This window comes from Crassostrea angulata, chromosome 5 (genome assembly GCF_025612915.1).
Source record: "Crassostrea angulata isolate pt1a10 chromosome 5, ASM2561291v2, whole genome shotgun sequence".
Taxonomy (NCBI): domain Eukaryota; kingdom Metazoa; phylum Mollusca; class Bivalvia; order Ostreida; family Ostreidae; genus Magallana; species Magallana angulata.
Window position 1 is genome coordinate 10487136 of NC_069115.1, and position 27238 is coordinate 10514373.

At 30.7% G+C, this 27238-nt stretch overlaps 1 protein-coding gene across 1 annotated transcript; it reads right to left on the bottom strand.

Annotated features, from left to right (window-relative positions):
• Nucleotides 1-6083: 6083 nt before the first annotated feature.
• On the bottom strand, nt 6084-26567 carry LOC128185013 (uncharacterized). The gene is made up of 6 exons (XM_052854683.1): nt 26496-26567; nt 22875-23103; nt 19718-19837; nt 13227-13341; nt 12542-12692; nt 6084-7076 (listed from the first exon to the last, which is right to left on the bottom strand). Exons 1-6 carry the CDS (start codon nt 26556-26558, stop codon nt 6975-6977), a joined length of 780 nt encoding a protein of 259 aa, XP_052710643.1. The 5' UTR covers nt 26559-26567; the 3' UTR covers nt 6084-6974.
• Between the last annotated feature and the right edge of the window lie 671 nt (nt 26568-27238).

Sequence of the window (27238 nt, forward strand, 5' to 3'; positions counted from 1 at the left end):
AATGTTTCAAACAACCTAGGAGTTCATATTGAAGATAAAGTCAAACAACTTTTAATTAAGAATCATAAAAAATACGACTCTCAGTAAACTAGCAAGAGAATATATTTCGAAACTTTCGTTTTGCGTGTATTAAAGCTTTGATATTATATACTTGGATCCCTTTCTTACCCAAGGAAAAAATGGGAGATATAAATCAACATTTGTGGTAGAGGTACACTTTTAAAGTTAATCTCCGTAGAATCTTAGCTCCAACCATTATTTGAAATTGAAATACACAAGCACGTTGTAGGTACATTTTCCTCCTTCTTCTGGTCACTGAATTTTGCCACAATCTATCTTATGTGAAAAGAGAAAAAAATACCACACTGTGTTCATAGCTTCGAAATAGAATACAAACGGCCAGTGAGTCTTCCTAATTATAAACTTATGTTGTTTACCTGATGTGAACTGGTGTGATCTCGCTTATTCATTCATAGTGTTATTCGTCTGTGTCACGCGTGTCATGTGACATAGATTTCGGTTAGCGTGTTCGAACTTCGACGTGCCTTTATCTACCGTTTACTTTCATTTTTGAGAATAATTTATTTGTTATTTTTTTACTATCAACGGATTTCTGATCGCAAAGTTTCCACCCAAGTGGGGAGAATTTGGTAATAAATAAAGTCAGATGATATGACTGCGATTCCTGTCTGATCTGCTCAATTGCATCATATAGATATCGTCTGTTGTAGCAAGGTCCACCATTTTATCTATATATTTTTAACGAAAATCACCGAAAAAGAATCAATTAATACAATTAAAAAAGATTCAAGCTACGAATTCTAATCGGGACGTGTCATTTTTATTCACTCTTGTTTTTAAATCAAAAACATAGATAATTTCTATAATTCGTTTTATAAAAAGGGCCAGTTTTTATATATTGAGGAATATCATCCATTTATCCACTTTGTATCAAGCCGTATTTCTGAAATTAATTTATTTATTGCTATTATTGAATTTTGAAACTGACACGAAAGTGTACAGCAAAACTTAATAGGAAGTGTTTCAATAAACAGGAAGATCGATGACTGAATGAAATATGTTCAAAGGTTAATAGTACATAGTCTATGATTATATAATGTTTTGGATCAGAGAGATTCAACAAAAGTGTATGTAAAAACAGCAAAATTATCCCTTTTCTTACTTGGATTTTGTTTCTTATAATCTGAACTTTGAGCAAGGAAAAGAAATCATCTTGAATAAAATACACATATAATGGAGTTCAACTTAGGTTAAAATAGACTTCATGAAAATAATTTAAGATAGTTCTAAATATGTAGACAAACGTAAGAGAAACTTATCGTGGAAGGCGAAAAAACATGTACATTTTCACAATTTAGTAAAAGCAAAAATATCACGATCAGTACTTATCAACGATTGTCCATACTTCTATAAGTTTCTCAGTACCTTCAGTAAAATGTGTCAGTTAATGTCTAAGTTTATCAAAAATGTCATATATTGTCAGTATTTTTCTAAGTTTTTCGGAACCGTGAACATATCAGTATTTTTCTGAGTTTATCAGTAATATCAGTATATTGCCAGTAAAACTAATGTTTAAGTTCATTACTACGAAATGGGAATATCAGCAATTACCTGGCGCAGTAGTGCATACATGTAATGCCATCTGATTGTTAATGGAAATACTTTCAATTTTACATCAAATAATGAATAGAATCGAAATAATATTAACTATTCTATTCAAGTTTAAAATTGCAACAACATAGTTTTGTCAGTAACAATATCTGAAAATAACTTTTTTTATTTCAAACTCAAATTTTCATTAAAATAATAAACACCATTCTCCGTTTCAATTTTTTAATCATTAAAAAACTTTCTGGGTAAATGAAGGTGTCTTAATGTTGCAAATTGGAATAAAGGGCTGGGAGCGTCCTCTCGTAATGTTTACATAACTCTCAAACAGTCTTGCCAGTGTACTGTAATGTTATAAATGCAAGGTAAAAATGTCCAAATCTCTCTCTCCCTCCTCCTCTCTCTTTCTCTTTCTCTCTCTCTCCCTCTTCTCTCTCCCTCCCCCCCTCTCTCTCTCTCTCTCTTTTATATAGGATTTTTCATAAAACTCAAAGGAATCGGTATGGAATTGGAACTCCGAGGATAATCATTAAAAAAGAAAGTTATTTATCTTAAAACGATTGATTAACAAGTTCATATTTCTGGTTGGCACGGATGTTAGCGCTAAGGGGTAATTGGTGTTGGAAGAAGCCGGAGTACCCGGAGAGAACCAACGTGTCCAAGCAGGCGATCGCCATACCATATAACATAGAACCACTGTCGATCACGGAAATCGAACTCGGGTCGCAGCGATGAGAAGCGAGTGCATTATTCACTACGCTACTTCGACACCTTTTACTAGGATATTTTGAGTTGTGTGTGTAAATATGAAGGGATTCAAGGAAATCATTAATTCTGACAGTGTTTTATGAAACTATTGTCAGCCAATAAAACATTACTTAAGTCATTGTTCGTAAAAACTGGTATTTGTGTTGTCTTGACCACAAACAGAAACAAGAAATAGCATGTATTTATAAACGTTTAATCCTAAATAACTAATGACTATATTTTGCCATCTATATTCATAACAAACAGTTCTGGCTGTACTAAAAGTTGCTTTAAAAAGAGGAAACAAAGAAGGAAGTTTCGTTTTCACCACCACATTCAATGTGCCGCTAGGGGTGTAGTTGATACGTTGTATTTTAAAAGTATATTTCGGATACAGCAATGATGTATCGCAGATTTGTGTCTAATATTCTTTTACTATCATATTTGTATTTCGATTACATAACAAATTATGAAGACATACCGAAATGTATTGGGAAAGCATTTTAATTATGCAAACGTTATATTTTAATTACATGTAATAAAGTGGATGATCAATTTTATATATAGAATTATTCCATTTCTATATACTCTAAACAGTTTTTTTACTGTATTTTTATTGTTCGTATGTTATTTTCTTTTAAGGGAGTACAAAAATTGTTGCTCTGGTTATTTTTGGAATTCTGAAATTAATCTCTGCGAGAGTAAGTCTTACAACATCTCTTATGAAAGTATAAAAATTAAACATCATCATAATTTCAGTTGATTAAAAAAAGTACAGTGAAGTCGCCAATTAAGCGTGAATAATGAAAGTAGCATGTCAAAAATGAACTAAAATCATCATCCTGGAAATGTTCGGTTCCATTTCTCGGTGGTTTGTAAATGTTACCTTCAAATATTTCTTACTGATCAAATAAAGAAAGACACAGAGTCTGTGTTCGTTGTATTTATAAAGTTTTTTCAGCTTCATTTTGAACAATATGACATGAAACTGTTGGTGGTGACCGGGAATTCGAGACGACCCGAAATTGGCGACTTTACTTTATTAGAGAGAAACGTATTTCTTTAAGCATTTTAACTTTCATTGACATTGACTATTAACATTTTTTTATTTAACAATATAGACTGTGTGCCTGGATACATAGGGATGAACTGTTCATCTAAATGTCCCTTTCCAACATATGGTATAAATTGTCAAGGACTTTGTAACTGTAGTAACGAAGTATGCGATATATCTACAGGTTGCAGTGCTGCAATATCAGGTAATGTTTGTTATTGTGTAGTAATATTTCTTATCTAATCAACATGGGTAATAAAATCATATGAACTTGAAAAACAGACGATCACGTATAGCATGGAGAGAAATGTACACTAAACAGACACAAATAAAGTGAAGTTTTTACTATTATTTGAATTTAGATAAATACAGCATTTTGGCATTTTTTTTACGCAAACTTACAAAATGTTTTGTTGATAACTAACAGAGATTTAAAGTGTTATGCTTCATTGCTGCTGGAGATAATTCACAATTCATTAAAGTAATTTTCTAATGGAATAGTTTTGAGGCATTGTCAATTTTTTTAAAATGCTGAATCATTTAAAAATTAACCAAGTTTTAAAAAAATGATTGAGAAAATATTATGATTATTTCATTATTTGTCAGATGCAGTAATAATGATTATTTATGTTGATTGGAAAGTAACCCAGCTTAAACCCTGCTTTAACGTTTTACTTATTATGTTGAAAATTATGTTGATTTTTTACTTATTCAAATTTTTTAAAACATACCAGTTCTAAATTTTCTGCTTTTTCGTTTAAAAAGGCACATTAACAGCCCAGGAATTCAGCCCATTGAATAAGTCTGCCACAGTATTCAATAAGAAGACTACATTTTCGTCGAACATCACTCCACACTTGTCGAAAAACAATGACCGCATTTTCATTTTCTTGTCAACTTTTGGCTGCATTGGCATCGTTTTATTAACCGCTCATCTAATTGTTTATATTATTCACAGAAGAAGGCAAGCCGTATTAATGACTATAACTTGTGGAGAACGGGGTGTAGTGTATGATAAAAATGTTTCCTGTCCAATAATCCAATGAAGTTTATCAATGTTTCATGATTAAGTGACATTAGATACGTGTTTTCTTTCCCTTACATTGTCATACTTAATTGATTTTTATTTTTTTCAGTTTTTCGGTGTTAATATGCTCCTTTTTTACACACTCTCTTCTTATTTTTTTTTTTTTTAGAAATTTCTCTTAATTTGATCACATACACTGACATGGTTAGAAAAGGATGATATGACAGATGATTATTTACAAAATTGAAATACTTTTTTTTTTATTGAAGCTATGTTGTAAAATGTTAACCCCGCCACCTCGTATGACGATTGACGTCTTGTTGAATATAATTAAGTCAAACTACAGACCTGAAGAATTAAAGAATCAAATTTAAAACGTATACAACGAAAACAACGACGACTGCCGACGGGGAAATATTAAGTAGAAAAAATTCACTGCACCCGTTAATTCTCCGGATCTAAAACCGATCTCGGTTGAATCCTATATGTAATAAATAAATAAAAGCATGGTTGATAGCATAACAACTCAGGATCAATAAACGAATGTTAAAACTGATATATATTTGAAAAATACAGTGAATACATGTATATTACATATGATATCGTAAATGTCTTGATTAGATAAATTGTTTACAGTAAACACTATTCAAAATCTCATAGATATGCAATCATTTAAGTTAATATAATTGTTAATGTATAATAAGACGGAAACTATAGGAAACAAAATTAGTCAATTAATTTATTTTTTTGGGGGGGGGGGGGGTTTGCTGTTTTTTTGTTGTTGTTTTTTTTTTTTTTTTTTATTATTTTTTTTTTATAGAAAGCAAGAAAAATAAACAATCATGAAATGTATACTTATTTTTTTGTAGTTAAAGTAGATCCAGTGTTCTGTGATGTCACACTTTTTTGTAAAACTTTCAATTCTTTAAAAATTGTGCAAGATAGTTTTATTTATTTTATGTGAATTTTATCACATGGATGTAATTAGAATTATTGGTAGGTTCAAGATATTTTTGCACTTAATTTTATCCTAAATTTCCAAATTTTTATATATCTTATGTATGCAAAGGGGAAATAACACTTTTTCTGACTTTTCTCTCAGTTGTATGTCTAAATGCTATTTTTTTCTTATTTCATCGATTGATTTTAAAATGTTTTTGTAATTTTAGTTTTCTGATAATGTTGACGTTAAAATTAAAAAAGAAAAACAAATTTCTGCCTACAAGATTTTACTTTTACAAAAAAAAATACGGTTTTCTAATGCTAAAATATGCTTTAGTTTATGTTTATCTGGCATCTCAAAAAGTGTGATGACATGTATATTTTTTCAAACAATTAATGACATTTAAGTCTATTACGTCGAAATCAGTTCGGTTTTTCAACTTTCCTTAGATAATTTTACGAGTAGGGAGCTACCTTAACATTGTAAATTATACTCATTTATTGAGTGTAATGAAAAACATTAATAAATTTCACTCTGTATAATAATGGTACTAGTACAATAGTCTGTATACTATACACACACACGAGACAATCAACATCTTAATTAAATTATCCAAAAACATTAAAATTTGATAAATTATAAAAACAACTTTAAAAAAAAACACATTTTCTAGGTATCATAAATAAGTAAAAAAAAATATGCATAACATACATGCAGCGATAAATTCATAGAACTTTTGCTTAAGATATTTCGTGTGATAAAAATAGTATGTATGCATTAAATAAGCACAATTATGGAAATAAAACCATTTTTGCCCGTTGTAAAAAAAAAAAACGAATCTTCAAGATAAGTGAACAATTCAAACGTTGAAAATTGTAAAAAAAAAAAAATTACAAAACAGTTTATATGTAATAGCTATTTACTTACAATGGATGTGTAAGTAAAAGCTTTTGCTAAGATATTTAATTTGGTGTATGATAGTAAATTGATTAGCATATAATAGAATATGAACACAACGTCATCAATGGAAAACGTGAGTAGTAAAAATAAAACGACTTATATTAAATAACCGACAAATATCACTTTAAAAATATTATAACTGTAAACATGCCTAGGTTAAATGTTTATAAGATATCAGTAAAATGTCAAACATTGATCAAAACAACTGGACTAAGAAGAAGAAGCGGTAACGTAAATACATGATTTTAATTTTGTCAGATTTATAATCTTTCAAAAGGCAAAATACTTACTTTAAATATAATTTGCATACCCAACTCTTGCTACAAAATTCCTTTATACAAAAGAGAGAGCACCTACAACAAATTGCAAATGTTCTAACTATGCTTTCTAATAAAAAATAAAAAAAATAAAAAAAAATCATCATTAACAGCTGTAAACATGTTATATTTGCGAAGAAAAACTGATATTGAGATTTTGATTCAGCTGTCATCTCTTTAATGATGGCCTTTCATTGAAACAGCTATCACCATATGAATCACATGCACTCAAAAAAATCCTGCACGTGTGTTTTTCAAGAACATTTGTTTTTTTATTACACCAGACATGTACTTGTGTTAAATTCTGCTGACAGTGGTGGGAAATTCATATTTGTAACTTGATCCAGGACATGAATTTCTTGAAAAAGTGAGATATGTTTCTTTTCTTGATAATGGTCTCTACAAAATCGAAATAGACAACATCGGTTAAATTGCATTTTAATCAATTTAATATGACACTTTATATGATTTATATTTTCATGAAACGATCTTTTAACTAATTCAGAATCTGTAAGATCTTTATACAGAAACTCATCAATCAAGAAGATCAATGTTTCGATTTTCATCGTACATAAAATGTTTGCAACTCCTTTGAAATATCAAAAATGAATCAGGTCTGTATATTTTTTTTTTGGATTTTAATCACCTTAGTAACCTTAATATCTCTCAGAACTGTTCATATCATTGATTACCGACGCTGCATACCGTTTGAAAGCTCATGACATTGCGCAACTTTCTAATTCTAATGCAATCGTATGAGAAATGTTAAACCAATTTTTTTGTATTTTGTTTAAATCATCGTTGTCTGTTACTTAAATGAGTTAAAAAAATGTTTTGACTTTAAATGATTAAATAGCGCTTATGACTGCAAATTTTACGGTATTATAAACTATGATAAAGCCGAAGAAAAAAGTAAAATTCACTCAACAATTTAAAGGCGTTATGAAATTTTCATTTTAAAATGCATTAAGAAGATATGAAAAGGAACATATTTAAACAGTTTAAATGGTTTTATTGTTTTCTTTAAAACTGATGTCTATCACTTTATGTATGCCAAATTACGAGTTAATGCGCAAAGAAAATAATCAACTACGATATCATTTCAGAAACAATTCCGGAGGTCATGGTTTTTTTTTTATTAGATTTCAACAGTTGGTGCCTTTTTACTACAATTTTCAAATAAATGGGAAAAAGAGAAATTATAACGGCGGAAATGTAATTTTGAAAAGAAATAAACTTAATTATAAGTGAAATGGATGCCATTCTGGGTTTTTTTTTTGTTTTTTTTTTTATAAATTTTGCATTTGATTCATTAAAAAAGAAGAATTTAATTTAAAGGGTAATCATTGTTTAGGTTTCTTATGAAGTATATAAAAAATTTGCATTTTAGATAATCTTATAATCGTTGTTGTTACACATAATTAACACAGTGTTATATTTCTTGTGTTTTGAACTTTATTATACAATAATTTTCAATTTATCTTTTTTATTTCTCGAGAAATTTAGCTGTATGATCCTCTAACATTAACAATAAGTATCATTTTACACTGTAGAGCTAAACTTTATTAAACTATAATAATTGTTATAAAGCTGGTGCACATAACTTCGTCTATCAGTCTGTGAGAGGATTTCTCATTTGATGCGAAAACTCATTTTTTTTTAATTTCAAAGATATCTTTTCAGAAAAACAAATAGTTTGTGACCAGTCTTTTGACGCCTTCAAATTTGATTATTATTCAGTCTCAAAAGGGTTTTATAACTAATATGATATATATACTCTTGGTGAAAAGTTTACAGAAGAAATCCAATTTACCTAGTATTTATTTCTTCTCTAACGTAGATACATTCCTTTTGGTGACTGGGTCAATGTTTATATAATGTTGATGGAACTTATTAAGGAACATTATGACTGGGTGTGAAGCAAACTTTTCAACTGTCAAGAGACAATGATTCAATATATTTCTACTGACCCTTATGTGACTATTTATATTGTATCAAAAATTTGACCACAAAATATAGATTAACAGTTACTCTTGAAAAGGCATCATTCAGAGAAACGAAATCTTCCTCAATAAATTCTGTCAAAATGATAACGTTTTGATTCCATTTCATGTTTCAGTTCACATTTTAATGATTACATTTTAATGTAACTAAGCGTCTGTACAAATATCATGTGTCTCATTAACATCAGCGTCAGTGCTGCCCTCTCTTGGATAGTAATACGGATAACCAAGGTTTGTAATGATTTTAACAATATGACAGACGGTGCTAATGGTTTGCAAGAATTAGTTATTCTTAATGAAGTATCTTCTTACAAACTCATGATTTGAACCCATGATTTTTTTAATGTTCACTTTCTTTTCACGTTAGATGGGAATAAAGCATGGTTTTGTTTGAAAACAATGTTTATTTCAAATAACTCAACGAGTACTCGACTATCACTTAACTTAAGCTTCCCTTTTTTCGAATAAGCTATGGTGGCAGGGGATATTTTTTTGGTCGAGGAAATGTAAGACAGATAGTGCTCAGATGTGTGATTTAATTTTTCAGTGGATTTTTAAATTTACTAAAAATTGGTGTGCATGCAGGGGATACATGGTCCCGACTCTTGAGAATTTGTAAACATTTCAGAATAAAACAAGTACAACTTACATATACCACTCTATAGAATAGCCAGGGACGGTGTAAAACATTTCTGAAAAATTGCCCTTTTTCACATTTTCACGGGTCCAGCACCACGCTCCAGACCCGAGCAACTGCCATAAACTACCATAGGATTGGTAGCTTACTGTATACCCATCAAAATAATCACCAATTGATGGGGCGTCAATCAGTTTCTTTCCGAGTGACATTTCGTGTTCTGAACCCACCCTACTTTTCAAGCACAAGTGCGAAAGTGAAAATTTCGGCCACAGTTTCTTATTTTCATTTCATATCTGATGAAATGTGCTACCAGTATTAAAGTGTCATCTATTATCAGTAAAATTCACATGAGCTCCTCTGTCCACAAAATGAATGCAATAAATATTCTAGCAATTTATACCCCTCAAATAACCAGCCAAACCTTAAGTCCTCCCTTTATTTCAAAATTTTGACCAGGTCTTTCGTCCACTGCTACCTATACCAGCAAAATGTACACCATAGTTATTACATGTGCCAAGCTAACAAGTTGTATTTAGTGCGTTGTGAACTCAAATTAACTATGACTACGGTTAATGGCTCCCCCTCTGATTTTTTGTGATTTATTTTAAATTATTGCACATTGTATCAAGTCAGAGAAAAATGCATTTTATAAACATCTATCAAGTCAAATTGATTACTGTCTTAATCTCTCAAGTAAACAGTTTTGTAACTGTCAATGTACACCTAATAGTTATAACTCACTATAGTATACAACTACATATATTGCTATTTGTGAGTTCAGTACGATGAATAAGCCACCCACGAAGTACAATATTCACCGAGCTAAATTGATCGAAAAAATAGCAATAATTGATTTTTTATATCATTATTATTAATATAGAAAAAACCGATTTCAGTGTTATTAAGCGAAAAAAACTTCATCACCATCAAATTTTGAAGGCACAGCCGATCACATTAGAAACGCGATGATTCAAAAGACACCACGAATGAAGATATCATTTTGGAAATTCCCGATTTATTATTAGTCAAGTGTAGAAAAAATCAAATGTTATATTGACCTCCTAGATAACGTCCAGGTGAATATTATATACCGATTTTCTTGTCCCTAAAGACAGAGGCGAAGTTAAGGGAACTAGTTGCTGTCGGAAGGGACAATAAACTTGTTCCGAATAGTCAGTAAATAGGTATTTTATTTTACCGAAGAAAACTTTATTTGTCGGCGATGCAGATTTTCATAGTATAGTTATCGGAATTAAATGTAGCGACTTGGATGACACAAGAGATGTTGCGAGTTTAAAACGAGGCAAATCAAATGCCGCCGGTGAACAGTTTCGATGACTTTTCAATCATTATGGGCAGATAACACTAAAACTATTTCACGGTTAGATAGAATAGCATATCTATCCGCTTTAATACATAGAGAATATTCACATAGGTATAATAAAACGTGTTTTTTTTCTAGATTCTTGGATATCAAAAAATTTGAGTGCTAGGAATTAATTGATCATAAAATAACGTTGTGTATTTAAAGTAATACTCAAATCTACTCTGTCAATAGCATAATAAATAGGTCAAATTTGTTTGCATTATGTACTGAGCGGCAAAAGAAACGTCGCATCTATTAACGCATACAGCATAGCAATAGGCAATATTTAAAGTTTAGAACCATGTCATGGTCAGAAAGTTGAAGCAAGGTGCACAAAATTATTTATTTGCATACTAACTTTAATAAATACATCGAGTAAGATCTGATAAAATATTAAGTATTAAGCTTTCAGTAGCAAGTGTGACCTCTATCAACGTTAATTACAGCAGCAAATCTTCTGTTCATGAAGTGAATCAGACGATTGACGAGTGTTATTGGGATGTCGTTCCGTGTCCAGAAAAAGGATGCCTTAAGTTCATTAGCAGTTGTCGGCCTTGGTTAAAAATAATTAAGCGTCTTTGAATCTCATCCCATTAACGTCAACTATGTTTAAAAGCTTGATTCAAAGCCGGCCAAGGCATGACTCTAAAGTTATTCTGCTCCAAAATGTCTTTAGTAGCTCTAGTCATGTGTACACGGGCATTGCTATGCTGGAACAGTTTCTGATATCGAGCAATATGTTGCACAATATGAGGTTGAAGAACTTGATTGATATATCGGGCAGCTGTCAAACTATTGTCTCTGGTCTGTCTGGACCAATATTTTGAAGAAAAAAAAACAACTGGACAGGTCAAAACCTTCTGAATAAATCAAAACCACCCCATTATATGATTCTTGGCCCTCCCCAGGAGTCTTCTTCTACAACACAATCGTCATAATACCGTTCTCCTCGCGTGCGCCATACTCTATTTCTACTATCAGCGGTCTAAATGAAATAACTGATTTCGTCAGAGAAGGAGATGCTCCCTCTTTATTGATGACGCCAATTCCGTCGATCTGTAGCCCACTGTAAGCGTTCCTGACAGTGTCTAGGTTTGTCTAGGTTTGAGGTTTAGACATTTTGCTGGACGGCGACATGCTGGTTATAAGCTAATTACCTACCACGAATCTTATTATCGCTAACTGGTCTCTAATAAACTCCTATTGTCTGTCGGGATGTCTATGCTGTGGTACGATTCGATCTTGCAAATGATGAAGAAGAATGTTCATGTACCTATCCTGAGGCTGCCTTGCAACTCTTAAGCGACCGATTTGTTTGTTGCATTGTAACGTCGACTGTGTTCATACGCCTTGTTTTTCGTGTTTCATGAAGGTGCATTCAACCGTAAAAATAGCGATTATAGCAAGTCATAGAATAGAGATATTTGTTTCAACAAATATCCGAAATATTAACAAATTTGGTATACTATTTTGAAATTTTATTTTATATATCAAGCTCAATGTTTCGACATTTCTTTTGTGGTTCATTATATGTGACTTTTCTAAATGCTATGCACTGTGTGCATGAACTGTAACTCTCTTAGAACTAAGGATATCGTTTTTAGGGAATTATAGATACATATGTAATTTGGAAAAGTGTTACAACTGTTTTGGTACATGTAGTATTGTTATGAATGTTTTGTTTTACTTGTAGCTTTTTACACCTTTTATCTTCTCACTTACACCTATAAAAGTCAGTTATCTTCAACAGATCGTCCTTTTTTCTAGAAAGAATACAGGTTATATGATAAATGAAATTAATAAGTAGGAATGATTTGTACTGTTTAAACTATAAAACAGTAAAAAATTACATTACCATTTTCAGACTGCTTTCCTCTGTAAGGTCATTCTTCTTTTCCCATTGGCAACACACCAAGATGAGTAATACTCCATTGAATAAAGTTGACATTATGGCAATAACAAGTAAAACTGAACGCTCAATAGCTGTTTTTTCTTTCTTTGCTGAACTGAAACATAAATGTATTTGAAAAAAAAGTTAAAACCATAAAGCCATTGGATTCGCATATCACAATACTTTTGCCATATCATTTTTCTTATAGATAAGTAGAAAAATACATTGATCAAAGACTACAGATCCCAGCATTTATGTATGGGACATGTACACTTTTTAAAAATATTATGCATATATTTTTGGATCAAAACTTTTAACAAAGAGTTAATAAAGAGTTGCTGAAACGAAAGTGAATCGTAATAGAACACGTTTGAATTATTTCATTTTAAGTATATTTGACGGTTTTGTTAAGAAGTACAATCCTTGATTGTAAAATTTCCATCGTTTAAACAGCTAAGACATCTTAACCTGAAAGATTTCAGGAAGATTTCAGAAAGATGAATTGATTAAAAGCATTTCTGAAAGATATGTTATTGCATCTTTTGACGAGGTTTTTCTAGAGTTGTATGCAATTAAAAATACCCCGGTAACTTCATTACTCTTGGACTAAAACGAGATATATTAGGCAATTGCAATTACTTACACTTACCAGTCTGTATTGCATGGCACAATTGCAGTGTTTGGTATATCATCTGTCTTGTTTATTAATAATCTGGTATCCATAAGTGAATTTCCTTTCTTTGTCTGTTCATAGCAGCCTGGATCTGTAAAATTATTTTTGTCCATTTATTTTTTGTCCCCATTTACTGTTTTCTCTTTCTGTGAAAAAGTAACCGAGTTTTCACTACGAACATAAAAAAGGTGCGATGATCATGTTTGCAAAATAATGTTACAATTAAAACATTACTGTTCCTTATATACTTGCTTTGAATGATGAAACTTCTAAAGAAACAAAATAAACATTTGACCTTGAGCAAAAATATAAAAAAAAAATACCAATGTTTCCCTAACGCAATCGACTGAATTGATTTTTTTTTACCACATTGAATAGAGATTTTTTTTAAGAAACTTAATTTTATCCAAATTCGTTTTCAGAAGACCAACAATTTGTTCATTTTACAATCATTTTGTTAGCCATGATCATCAACATGGGCGAAATACTCGTTTTTTAATCGGAACTTCCGCCGGAAAATCCTCCGAAAGGAATTTTTAAGTTTCCCTGTATTCTGAGTGTACAACCGTGTAAACTAACCCCAGGAACATTAGAATGATAATCGGCTAATCTTAAAGACGTTTACACAGCCTCAATTAACCATTATTGTGACTAATTGATTAATAATTCGGGATTGTAAAACATTTGTTGGGTATGAACACGGGTGATGCAACTTAAAGCCTACTGTGCATTGAAAATTACAAATAATGTACATTACCTTTGATGTTATTAGAAATAGTTGTTAACTTAAAAATAGATTAATAACTCTGCTAAATTAATGCTAAATAATCATAAAATCATATGTCTACCGTTATCTTAAAAATTAAAATGGTCTTCTACACAACGGTTGTAATTGGGTCAAGTATTTGGACTTATGCCTCTAAAATACACAGAAGTACAGAGACTGATGTTATTTGTCATTTGGCCAACACAAATTTATAGACGTGTTATCTATAAAATGTATGAATGCATCAAATAAACTAGATTTAATGGATTGGAGAAGTTTTTAAAAGTTTTAGAAGTTGTTTTATTTTTTATTAACTTGCTTAAGTTTTAATCCAATTTTAATTAAGGTTGAATGTTAGCGAGTAATAAATCTCCCAAAAATTAGGTTGATACCTGTAAAATGAAAGATTCTTTATGATGTGAAAAATTTAAGCAGTTCTCTTAAATTCGTCAAAATTCAAAAGAGTTAGTTTGGGAATTAATTTAATTAAAGTGAAATTGGGTAAATTTACAAAATTCTTAATTATCTATATAGTTATTTTCCCCCAGGCATTAAATTTCAAATTTGGGTTAATATATCTTTGTATAGACACCATTCCCTCGGCAAAGAAGGCTGTTCTCCGCAAGTGTAGTGATTTTGTGTAAACTAAATATTATAGAATCATTAAATATGATTCCACATATATTTTACATTTATTTTATTACCTTAAGATTATCAAATATCATTTATTGTTTTAATATACTTTAAGACATTTTATAAACCAAATTTTGAAAAACTAATTGATTTGAAGTATGCACATTATCATTAAAATGATATTTAAAAATATAGGTTAACATGTACAGCAACATACGAATGATAATAAATCTATTCATGCGCATCTAGTCATTGATACAATTATGGTTAAATTTAAGATAAACAATATAAATTTGTGAATTTAATTTTAAATTTGTTTTACATTCCATGAAAACAGGTATAAGAATTTGTTTACCAATGGTCATATTTTGTTTATTTTTTTTTTTTAAATTAAAGAATGAATTGGGTTTTTTATTTCAAATTTATAATGTATTTTATGTTACATGTATGCCCTGGCAGAAAAAAAAATGATTTACCTACCTACCAACCAAATTTCAAAATTTAGAGTCGGTTTAGGGGAAACAAAGATATTCTTAATGATGGTCTCTGTGATAATCTTACTATGATACACAAATAATAGTATTCAATTACTTTTCTTGCATTACTGATTTCATCACAGTTAAAAAAAAAAAGATTTGACAAAAACCGTTACGCTATATCTATATATTTATTTTTACATTTTTTAAATGTTTAGTTTACTCGTGGTTTGAGGTTTCAAAACATTATTTAAAAAAAAATCAATATCTAAAGTTAAAAAATGTTTTAAGAACACAAAAACAATGATATAATTATAAATTAATATCTATGTTAATATCTATGTTTTGGGTTGGCTTTTTTTTTCTACGAAGATATGCCATAACAAAGGTAGATTTACATTGAAAAAGAGGAAATTTTAATTAAAAATAAGGAAAAGAATCATATTCAATTTCTCAATTAAACTTGGTAGCAATATATTTGGAAAAGTTAAATTTGTGTGTGTTTTGTCGTATTATATGGGTTTTTTTAACAAAGATTTAGGCTCTATTATCTCATATTTTATTTCAAATAAATGGCTGAAACGCATTAAGAAAAGTTAAAAAATACACAAAGTGTCCAGATAGCAGCTCTAAAAACTTTGAATATTGGTCCTGTATATTTTTAATACCTTATAGACATTATATGAAGTTTTAAACCAATCAATGGTTTAGAGCTCCTATTGGTCTGTTTCTTGTAATACTTGGTTAAAATTTGAACTTGAATAATTTAAAACTTTGGTCTTCTATGAAGAAATTGGTACATATCATTAGTAACGCTATCACTATTTCCCTGCTTTCTATTTTCTAAAACGTTAAATTTTTTGAAATGATATTGGAATTAAAAAAAAAATCCTCGGCAAATATGGACATTTCTAAATGATTTTTCTATAAAAATTCAGAGGTAACCAGCGCTAGGTCATTGATCTACTTATTCAAAAGTAAAAGATAGAAAACGTGGAAGAGATACTTGGACGACTGCTTTATTATCTGGAATCAGGAAATCCTTGATTTAGAAGCATTCCATGAACTTTTAAATAATATTGACCCTGACATCAAATTTACAGTTAAAGAGAGTCAACATGATTTTTCATTTTTGGACATATGTATAACTCACGAGAGAGCTTATCAACAGATATCTACTACAAACCAACGGATACGCACCAATACCTCCATTTCAATTCATGCCACCAAGGCACAGAAAAGGCACAGAAAACGTGCGATTCCATACAATTTAGCCCGGAGGATATGCATCATAGTAAGCGACAAACAGAAAAGGAATCAACGTCTGGAAGAAATGAAAAAATATCTTCGCAAGCAGGGATACCCTATAAAATTAATCGAAGATGGAATTGAAAAATCTAAAAATCTCGACCGGAAACAATTAATAAATACTCCGTCCCCTGATGTAACAACACAAGAAATCATTCCATTTGTTACCACCTACAATCCGAAAACTAAGAATATTACACCGTTTGTTAAACACCTAAACGAAGGACTCAAAACAGATGAAAGGATGTCCAAAGTTCTCGAAAATTTCCGCGTAATCGAAAGTAAAAGACAACCTAAAAATCTGAAACGCATTCTTTGCAAATCTAACTTCCGCGATAACAATTTGCATACAGTTCGAAAATGTCCAGATCAACGATGTGGAACCTGTCCATATTTAAAGGAAGGAAATATTTTCAAAATAGGAGACCGGGAATTTAAAGTAAACTCCAGCATGACGTGCGGAACTAAAAACCTTATATATTGTATAATGTGCGGGGGATGTGGACAATACTGCATCGGCGAAACCGGAACTACACTCCGTACTAGGATCCGAGTTCATAAACAGCAAATTCTACATCCAGAATACCGTAAAATAAAAGTTAGCGAACATTTAGATATTTGCGGGAAAGGCCATTTTACCGTGATTCCGCTTTACAAGTTTTATAGCGACAACGTAGTGGAAAGGAGAGAAAAAGAAAAACATTTTATACAAATTCCCAAATCATCTTTGAACAGTGATTTAGCCAAAAATTATAATGTATCTGTATTTACTTTGCATTACTATGCAATAACATGAACGGCATTTAAGAAATGAAGATAATGATTTTTCTATTGATCGACGTATCAAAGAAAAAATTGACCGGAAAACTTCATCAATGCGCGTAGCGTAGCGCATTGATGAAAAAGTTTTCCGGTCAATTTTTTCTTTGAAAACGTTGTAAACGTTGTGGTAACCAGTGATGTACTTTAAATGGTATATCAGCCGCTTGGAATGCACAGAAGGAGTTGATGCACCACTCATAGATTTTCTTTACGACGCTTTTTCTGGTGACCGATCACGTACGTGTGTAAATTTGAAAATTATCGTTACCAAATTTGAACAGCAGTGTTACCGTGAAAGTTTATAGGCATATATGTTCGTTATAATATTCCTGGAAAAGGAACAGCCAGCCTCGCTGTAAATGTTGATTGATCTCAAGCAGACGAAATCGTGAGAAGACGCTTAATTTTCTATTTCGTGAATCAAATAATGTGTTTTGTTTATTTTTGAAGGTTAAACTTTCAATTTTTTATATTCACAAGGTTGCATTTTGTTTGCTGACAATAAAACAGACACAACTTTACATATTCTTGACAGTGTTTATCTTGGAAATTCCCGTTCTATAAATAGTGTTAGATAAGAACAGTTGAAAAAAGTAGATCCGGCAAAAATTTTATTGATGCAGGTATCATAGAAATTTTTCGACCAATCAGAAGCGCCGATATCTCATCAAATGAATTAATATTAACGTAGCTCGCGGGTTTGCTGACGTCACAATAAGAATCGACGTAAAGAGTTGACCGTCATAGCAAACTCATAATTTTATTTTAAAATAACAAATGAGATATTTAGAAGTATAAAAGAAAATATTTTAAAAAGCTTATATGCGGTTTATGACTGTTTATACAAAGATTTATAATATCAAGTGCTGAAAATTTAAAGATGTCACATACATTGTCACATTTTATTCTATAAAGATAAAGAATGAGTGTGCGTTAGACCTCTTCCATTTAAAGTCATGTTTTAAAATAGAATGTATGCATTAACTTCGCTTTTTTTTTTTAAATTATAACTTCCCTAATCTCTACTTCCGATTAAATTCTTAAATTTCTTTTGGTTTGAGATAACTGTTTTATTCGATTACTTACTTATAATGTCAGTAGTTGCCTGGCATTTTATTTTTGCATTGATTGACTCAGAGTTTAATAAAAACAAAAATAGCAATTCTCTGTATCTTTACCGCCTTACATTAATTGCATTTAATAACATTCAAAATAATGTCTAATAAGCATTAACATGTTCTAAAATGTGTTAAACAGCTAGTCTTGTTAATAAATGCATTTCAATTTTGGTGTTCTAAGAAGTAAGGAAATGATGACGTCAGGCTAACGTAGTAATGAAAATATTAGGTTTTGAGAAATCTTTGAAATCTTTAAAGTTTTTTTGCCAAAAATTGGCAGAGAACACATACTGATATTTTTTATGAATTGATTCATAATTATCTCCTCTGTTTTTGTGTTGAGTATGATTAATTTCGTCTGAATCGTTTAAAAGTTTGGAGCATAGTTTAGTTATGAATTTCTCGGTTAAAATGTGCATTTTATTATATATTTCATTGAAATGGCGTTGCTTGATTTTATTAATGACACTGTATTTGAAACACAATAACATTATTACCGCGCGGACGAATCTTAAATAAATTTTAGAAATAAATCTATATACCCTATGGATCACGTGGACAAATATTCAAAGTAGGTTTTCTCACAAGCAGGTAAACCCGCAAGCTACCTTAAATGATAAACTGTTTCCTTATACTATATTGTGACGTGATAGTATTGTTTGTATAATGTCATTGATTTTAACGTCACTTGTTGAAACGTCTGAGGAAGAAATGAAAGCGCTTACGTTTTGCGATTAGTGTTGTTATTTTTTTCATTTTAATATACATGTATATTACCGGACACTGTGACTTTATATATATATATATATATATATATATATATATATATATATATATATATATATATATATATATATATATATATATATATAAAGTTATATATATATATATATATATATATATATATATATATATATATATATATATATATATATATATATAAAGTTATATATATATATATATATATATATATATATATATATATATATATATATATATATATATATATATATATATATATATATATATATATATATATATATATATATATATATATATATATATATATATATATATATATATATATATATATATATATATGAATGATATCAAAAATTAATTAATTATTAGTTAATCTATGCATTATGCTTATATCCTTTGAGGAAAGGTCGACTAATGTGTTTGGGTAAATTGGATCACTGATCCTTATGTCAGATGTCTGTGAGACCTGATCTTACTTCTGTCGTATTTCACCGAGTAGATCCGATCTTACATTTTCATTTTTATATGAGGTTGGTTTAGTGTATGATACTGAGACTTAAGAGTAACAACTTGTCAACTCACACTTGTATGCCTCTGTTGAAAGATAAAAAACTGGACAGGGGCTGTTTTTGAACATTGAGCATTTAGCTCTGCTGTTCCGTTGAACCATGTTTCCACTGATACTATATTCCGAGCAATGACCTGTGAATAAAGTTATCAAAACACATTTCATAATTATAGACGATGTACGCATATCATTATTCAAGGCCGTCGTTTAACATGTTGATCTCCCGAGTAGTCAAATATTAATGGATATTACTTAATAAAGCTATAATTGAATTAGAAAAGATTTAGACACGCTTTATAAGTTTTTTTACTAACTCAACGATGACTGTATGAAATACTATTTCTGAATCGTGATATAAATTAAAATATGCTACTGATGTGTTTTTCATTAATACAATTAATATTTACTCTTACAATTTACGTTGTATGATTTAACAATACCAAAAACAAGTTCATTCTAATATGTTAACTTTATCTAAAGTTTTTGATGGGTATTTTCTTCCTTGATACATGTTTCGGACCATTATTATCTTAAGTGATATTCATTAATCATCAAAGAGGATTTAATGGATGTCTTTGAAAAAAATATTTTATTTTCGTTCGTTTAAATCCTACTAAGATTAATAAAAAATATGATTTATATTGTCATGTATTTTTTGCAATCAGTTCTAAACACAGGACGAAAAACCACCTTTAAGCAAGTCCTTAAAGGTGGCTTAAAGGTGACTTAAAGGAGCTTAAAGGCTATACGACCTTTAAGCCGCCTTTAAGTCACCTTTAAGCAAGTGCTTATAGGTCCTTAATGTCCAAACTTCTTTAAGCCACCTTTAAGCCACCTTTAAGCATCTTTAAGTGGCATTTACGCTCTCTTTACACTGCCTTTACACTGTCTTTAAGTGGCCTTTAAGTCAATATTGATCAAGCTGAACAATAAAGTTAAATGCAAAAGCTCTTTTATAGAGATGGAAGGGGGTCATCCGAGTGATAATATAATTTCCAAGGAAGGGGGGGGGGGTGTTCCAGGCGGTTTTAATCGTCGCTCCATTAAACACAGATCGCTATCATCAGCACCGCTCCGATGGACACAGATTGCCGTTATAAAATTCTTTATAATTTTTTGGGGGTTTCAAAATTATTGTAGGGATGAGCGCAGTCTCTGTATCTTAATATGTGCATAAAACTAATTAAAGTATGTTTGTTTCCTATTATAAATTAATCGGTGAAAAAAATCTCTCTCTCTCTCTCTCTCTCTCTCTCTCAGTTCATCCGGTTATTAAACAAAATAAAGATAATGAACCAAAAATGCATGATTTAATTTGTTAATCGGTTTAAGGTTTGTATTTTTTTTTTTCAATTTTCATTATTTCTAACTCTAGATCTGCTAGATACTTGTTAAAGATGAAAAGACTCTCAACTGCCTTTGTTATATCGGGCAGGATATTACTGCTGTGTTTGTCTAGACATAGTTTTGTTCGTTTGTGTATATCTAATTAGAGTCTATTGTTTGTCCAACTTAAGAAAACCCCTGGAACTAACACAGAATATACAAGATATACACAACAATTGTGTCGTGTGCCCAGGTGCATGTTTGTGTATATCTAATTAAAGTCTATTGTTTGTCCAACTTAAGAAAACCCCTGGAACTAACACAGAATATACAAGATATACACAACAGGTGTGTCGTGTGCCCAGGTGCACGTCAGGGTTTCTAAAGGCGTTGAATTTTAGTCTGTACGAGTATACGATAAGTCTAGTGAATAAAAGTTAATTTACATTTGTAATTCATTTTCAAAGTATTATTTCCTAGCTCTGGGTATCAAAGATGTTACGTCTACAAATTAACGATACATGTATGTAAGAGTAAAATCTTGAGGCTAATTAATTAATGTACCGGTGATCATAAATAGGGGTTGATTATTTAAATATATGTATAAGGGTAAATATGTCAAATATACCCGGCCTGGCACATCATACAATTGTATGTACAAGTCATTTGCAATTGCCACATGCAGTAAATACGTCACCGGTAATTGGTAATTTTGTTTGTTATAGAATTGATAGTTTATAAATCATGTACATACAATTACATGTAAATATTTAAACATATTGAAACGGCGCCGCGATCATGAAAACCTGGAAATTGCGGGAAATTGAACAAATACCCTAATAGTATCAATGCATTTAATAAAAGAAATGATTTCATTTTCTTTTTAATTTTTATAGCTATAAATAAGATGAACGTATATCTACTCGGTTTAAATTTATTAACTAACGTTACATGTCAGAAAGCCTACTATAGTGAACCTAACGGTTTCCATTTAGGTATAATATATTTTTGTTCACTGAAGACCAAGTTCCGTATTTCATTCTAAATACATGCATGCATGTAATTTATAAATTAGATATAATTGATTGTTACAAACTGAATGGTTTGTCAAAATCTTTTCAAGTGATTCAATATCCACTGATATATAGGATATAAAAAAGCTCATATATATGTAAGTTGCCGTGGCGCAGAGGATGTGTGGTGATGCTAGTAAACTAAAGGTCCCGGGTTCAATTCTCGCCGTGGCCGGTTTTTTTTGTTTGTTTTTTTCATTTTTCTTTCTAGAACAAAAACCGTTTTAATACCTTTTCTTTCATAAAGTTAATACATTTTGTTGGAAATTAAGCACAACATTGAATTAAATTTTTTTTTAATGGCTTAAAGGTGGCTTAAAGGTAGCTTAAAGGTGGCTTAAAGGTGGCTTAAAGAAGTTTGGACATTAAGGACCTATAAGTTGTCCTTAAAGGTGGCTTAAAGGTGACTTAAAGATAGTCTTTAAGCTGCCTTTAAGCCATCTTTACGCTTTCTTTAAGCCACCTTTAAGCAATACATATAGCTTAAAGGTAGCTTAAAGGTGGCTTAAAGATCGTCTTTAAGCTACCTTTAAACACCTTTAAGCTATCTTTAAGGAGGACTTAAAGATGGTCATTCATCCTGTGAAAGTAAATATCTTTCAAACCATTACAGTTACAATAAATATTATAAAATCAAAAAAATAAATAATAAAAGACGTTTTATGATGAAATATGTAAGATGTAGATTATTAGTAATTTGGTTGATGTTTAAAAAACATCAACAACAATGTTTTCCATATAACAAATATTCATTGAATTCACAATTCCTTACCATGAACAATATTTTGTGCATATGCACATACTTCTATTGTTTCATTTACAAATGTATTAATGACACAATGATATTGTAATTTCTTAGGTTCGTCGCACTGGGTGGCAAAAGCCGTGCAGTTTTTCCTCTCGGCAGCTCTATTCCACTTCTCTAAACTGTCTGGACAATCTTCAACAACCTGTACTGTTTTTGTCGATATTGGACACGATTCACCATTGGCCTTCGACATCTTTTGAGTAAATAATGAATGGTTATGAGTTGGTGTCCTTTAAAAAAGACTGCAATACGTGTACAAAATGCAGGTGTTTTTGACGGAAATATAAACATAAACATAAAATCATTAAGGTTATCCGATATTCCTTTAACTCGTAAAATCATTAAGGTTATCCGAGATTCCCTTAACTCTAACCCTCTAATTATATCATCAGATGCGCTGGAGAGACCTCCCCCCACATTTCAAAGCGGGGGGTTAGAGTCGGAGAATTAGCTTTAAGGCTTTAAAAACTGATGAATGAAAAACATATTGATTTTTTAAAGATAAAAATGAAAATCTATCATAACGATTTTTCGATTTTTAAATATAGAAATTATTTACTATACATGTATTTTAAAACGACGTAAAATCAACAAATGGGATTGGTCCATTAGAAATCATTTTACGTTGGCAGCCGCTGAACGCATATATTGCCTGTTGCCTTGTTTTCACTTTCATGACATCAACCTTTGCTCGAAATATAACGTTACTCACGAGCGAAGCGAGCTTAAAGAACCAATGCTGTGGAATAATATTGTATATTTAAAATCTTAAGACAGCTGGGTGTTCAACAAAATTAACCATCAGATCTGTTTTATTTTTAATTAATTAATTGTTAAGCGCTATAACTTATAAGCTGTAAAAACACTGTGCCGGATAAATATACCAGTGCCAAGGTGGCATTTTTGAGTATATAACCACTTTTATTTTTAATGTGTTTCACCTGACAGGTGAGATATTTACCTTTAAAAATTAATACCCCATAGGAAAATGATAATTCCCATAGGAGAATTGAATCTCCTACAGGAAATATTGACAATACTATAGAATTTTTAAAAGTCCTATAGGAATTATATTTCCTATAGGAGAATGGTATTTCCTGTAGGAATTTGAATCAGACATGTAGTTTTCCTACAGGATATTAAGTTTTCCTATCCGGCACAGTGGTTGTTATTAAGTAAACCAAATGTTCAAATATCTAGCATTCAAATTTGTTTATTTTCCTATATCTCTTTACAGAGCTCTTCATTTTAAGGAGATCAATAAAGTCTAAAACTGGCATCAACTATCCAGCTCTCTTAAATATATTATGGCTTAGATAAGGAGATAATATACACACAAGCTTATATGCTTTTATATATATTGATCCGAGCTAATATTGCATAATGTAGGTTAAGAATGGATATGTCTATGGGATGTATAGTGGTTTGTGTTCATTGCTCAGCTCGCCCCTACGGTAATGCCATAAAACATATTTTATCATACTTAAAAGTTACGTGAATGGCTCAAAAGTCAGTAGGGACCGTTTTCCCGTTATGTTAGCCGTTTTTTTACAATCCCACCGTCTTTAAACTTGAGCATGTACTTACGGAGTGGATTCCCGATCCCACTTCAAATAAAACGCGTACTTGATATTGCTAGGCTGGTTCCTTGGTCTGCCCATAATCCTTTGCAAGAACCAGTCTAGCTCATTTGCAAGCTGATTTTTCCCACCTCATCCAGTTTAACCTCGCTCACATAATTTCTGCATTGCCTTAATGTTCCACGTTATAGTGCTAAGCGGTGTCATTTTGCGATTCAGTTGCATATATTTACCACAGTCCCTTCTTTGCGATTCATAAAAGCATGACCGTGTGGTCAATTATGAATTATACTTATCATTTCACATGACTTTGTAATAAATATCAAATTAATATTTCAAAGAAAAGAAAAACAATATTGAAACCATTATCTAGTATTATTTTTAACAATCAGCTCTATGTAATATCCTGATCCACGTTCTAAGAAATCAGCCAATATGATAATTTAACTACATATGTAAAAGAAATAAACCAATTGAATTGTTTGTCCTGCCGTTGGGGGTGACTGATTTTTATTTATAAGTAGTTCAGAGCAAAGTAGCGATTGTCGTCGACCTTTGGTTGCGACCCGATACCTTGTCCTTTGATGGCTATCACAAACACTTAAAGTCTTCTAGTTTGATTAAAATTCGCCCAGAACTTTTGAATTTATTTTTGGTTGCCGATGCAAATGACAATCCACTTATGGAAGAGAAAAAATATCATAACGCAAAAATAACGTTTAATGTTTTTCGAATTGTTCAAACTTTAAAACAATGTCGAGGACTTAATAAAAACAGATTTGAAGTGAGTAAAACCTGTCTTAGAAATAATCCAGACACCAACATTCCAGCATCCTTGGTTCTTTCATCAACTGTCATTCTGTCCAATTTAAGAGTTTTACTTAACCATTCATACTCAGCACTCGAAAAAATACCTGTTTTCTCTTTTTATGTTTCATCACAGGCAATTGATTTTAATCAGTATTGGTCCATTCTGTTCGCGCAAAAAAGACATACAGGTTACAAAACATTGTAAATTTCACATTATTTAAGGACGTTGTTCACTCAGGGTTTGAGTTCTCAAATTTGGATTGTTACAAAGTTCAATGTCATGAGTAAAATTTGTTCTAAAAACTAAAGGTAGTCATGAATTGAATTATTACTGACAGACCATTCGATATTTTTACAATATTATGGAATTATGTTTGACTTTTGGCAAAACAGAAGAAATTCTAACTAAAACTTTCAGATTTCTGTAATATTCAAAATTAAGATTTTATCTGTTATACATCATAATTTTGCATATTTTCTATTGGTCTTGTCTCACTTTTTCGTTTAGATTTGTAGCGTGTGCCATTCGAATATTGAAAATGCTTAAAAACAATAAAATACACCATATCTCAAAATTTTGATAATTGACCTCGTATAACTTTTATGCCTGTAGAGTAAGGTCAATATACAGGTTTAATATTAATGCTATAAATGGTTTAGTATGACCATCATTCAGTTTTTTGTTTGAATCAATAATGGAAGGTAGGAATTTGAAAACTGATAGAGAAAATTCGTATTGGAATATTCATGAAAATTGTAAATGAAAACTTAATGCTTTGTGTCTGTTTAGTGTATCTGCCTTTCATTAACTGTATTTTATTTTTAAAAGAGTTAAGCAATTTTTATTATTTTCACAATTAAGAAAACTATAATCATACTGTAAAATATTCAGGGACTTTTCTGAAATTCTCAAAAAATATTCAATAGCCATTATCTCAAAAAGTAGGTCATTGACCTACTTTTTAGAAAGTAAAAAATGCCAGGGGTAGCACTGCCATGAAGGGTTTTTAACACAAAATAGATGGGGTTTTTATTATCATAAGTGGATTTTTTTTTCATGATGGTGAACACTCTTAAGTTCTGTTAGATATTGATTAGAGCGTGTTGCCTTTGTTGTTAACATGTAAGTTAATACACAAACTAACATTGAATTGTACGAGTCATAACAAAAATGAGACAGAAACAATGACCTTACCTCTATTTTAAGAAAAATTAGTATCATATATGCTAATGTGAGTTTGAGATTGATGATGGGCATATTTTTAAAAGTCCACTCTTTTATCATGTGTACCCTGGAAAAAAAGAATATAAAACGTATATGAATGTTAACACCTTAATTTCATTTTTAATTTGAAATTGGTATCCGTCTGGCCTCAATAGTAATGTTAACATAAAGCAAGCGTTGGACATCAAAACTTTAAAGTGTTAGTTACTGCAAAACCAATGCAATTTCAAAGTAAAATCGGATAGTACATTACTGCCACTTCGGTGCATTATCACGTGTTGACTATAAAAAGCTGACATATTTCTTTGTACAAAATGAAATACAACAATATTTGCCCGCGGTTTCCACAAAGCAGAAACATATCAGAGGAAAAATCTATGTTTTGTAAAATCCACTGTTAGAATCCTGTATTATCATCAAAGTATTCGTTTAGTTCTCTATTTGTACACAGTTTGCACGGAAATGGCATGCTTCATCAAAGGAACATCTAACACGGAATTCTAGCAGCACTTTTCGAGCAAAAATGTATTCAACTGTTAACACGTGCTCATTATGAACTTCAAAATATACGGGTAGTGTTCAATTCTCACACAATCACACCAAAATACTTTATAAGAGTTCTTAGTTTATCTTATACTTTGAATCTGTTAACAATGCCTTTCCATCGAAACACACCATTCCACTTTCAGAAATGACGTTTTAAATGTGTTAAT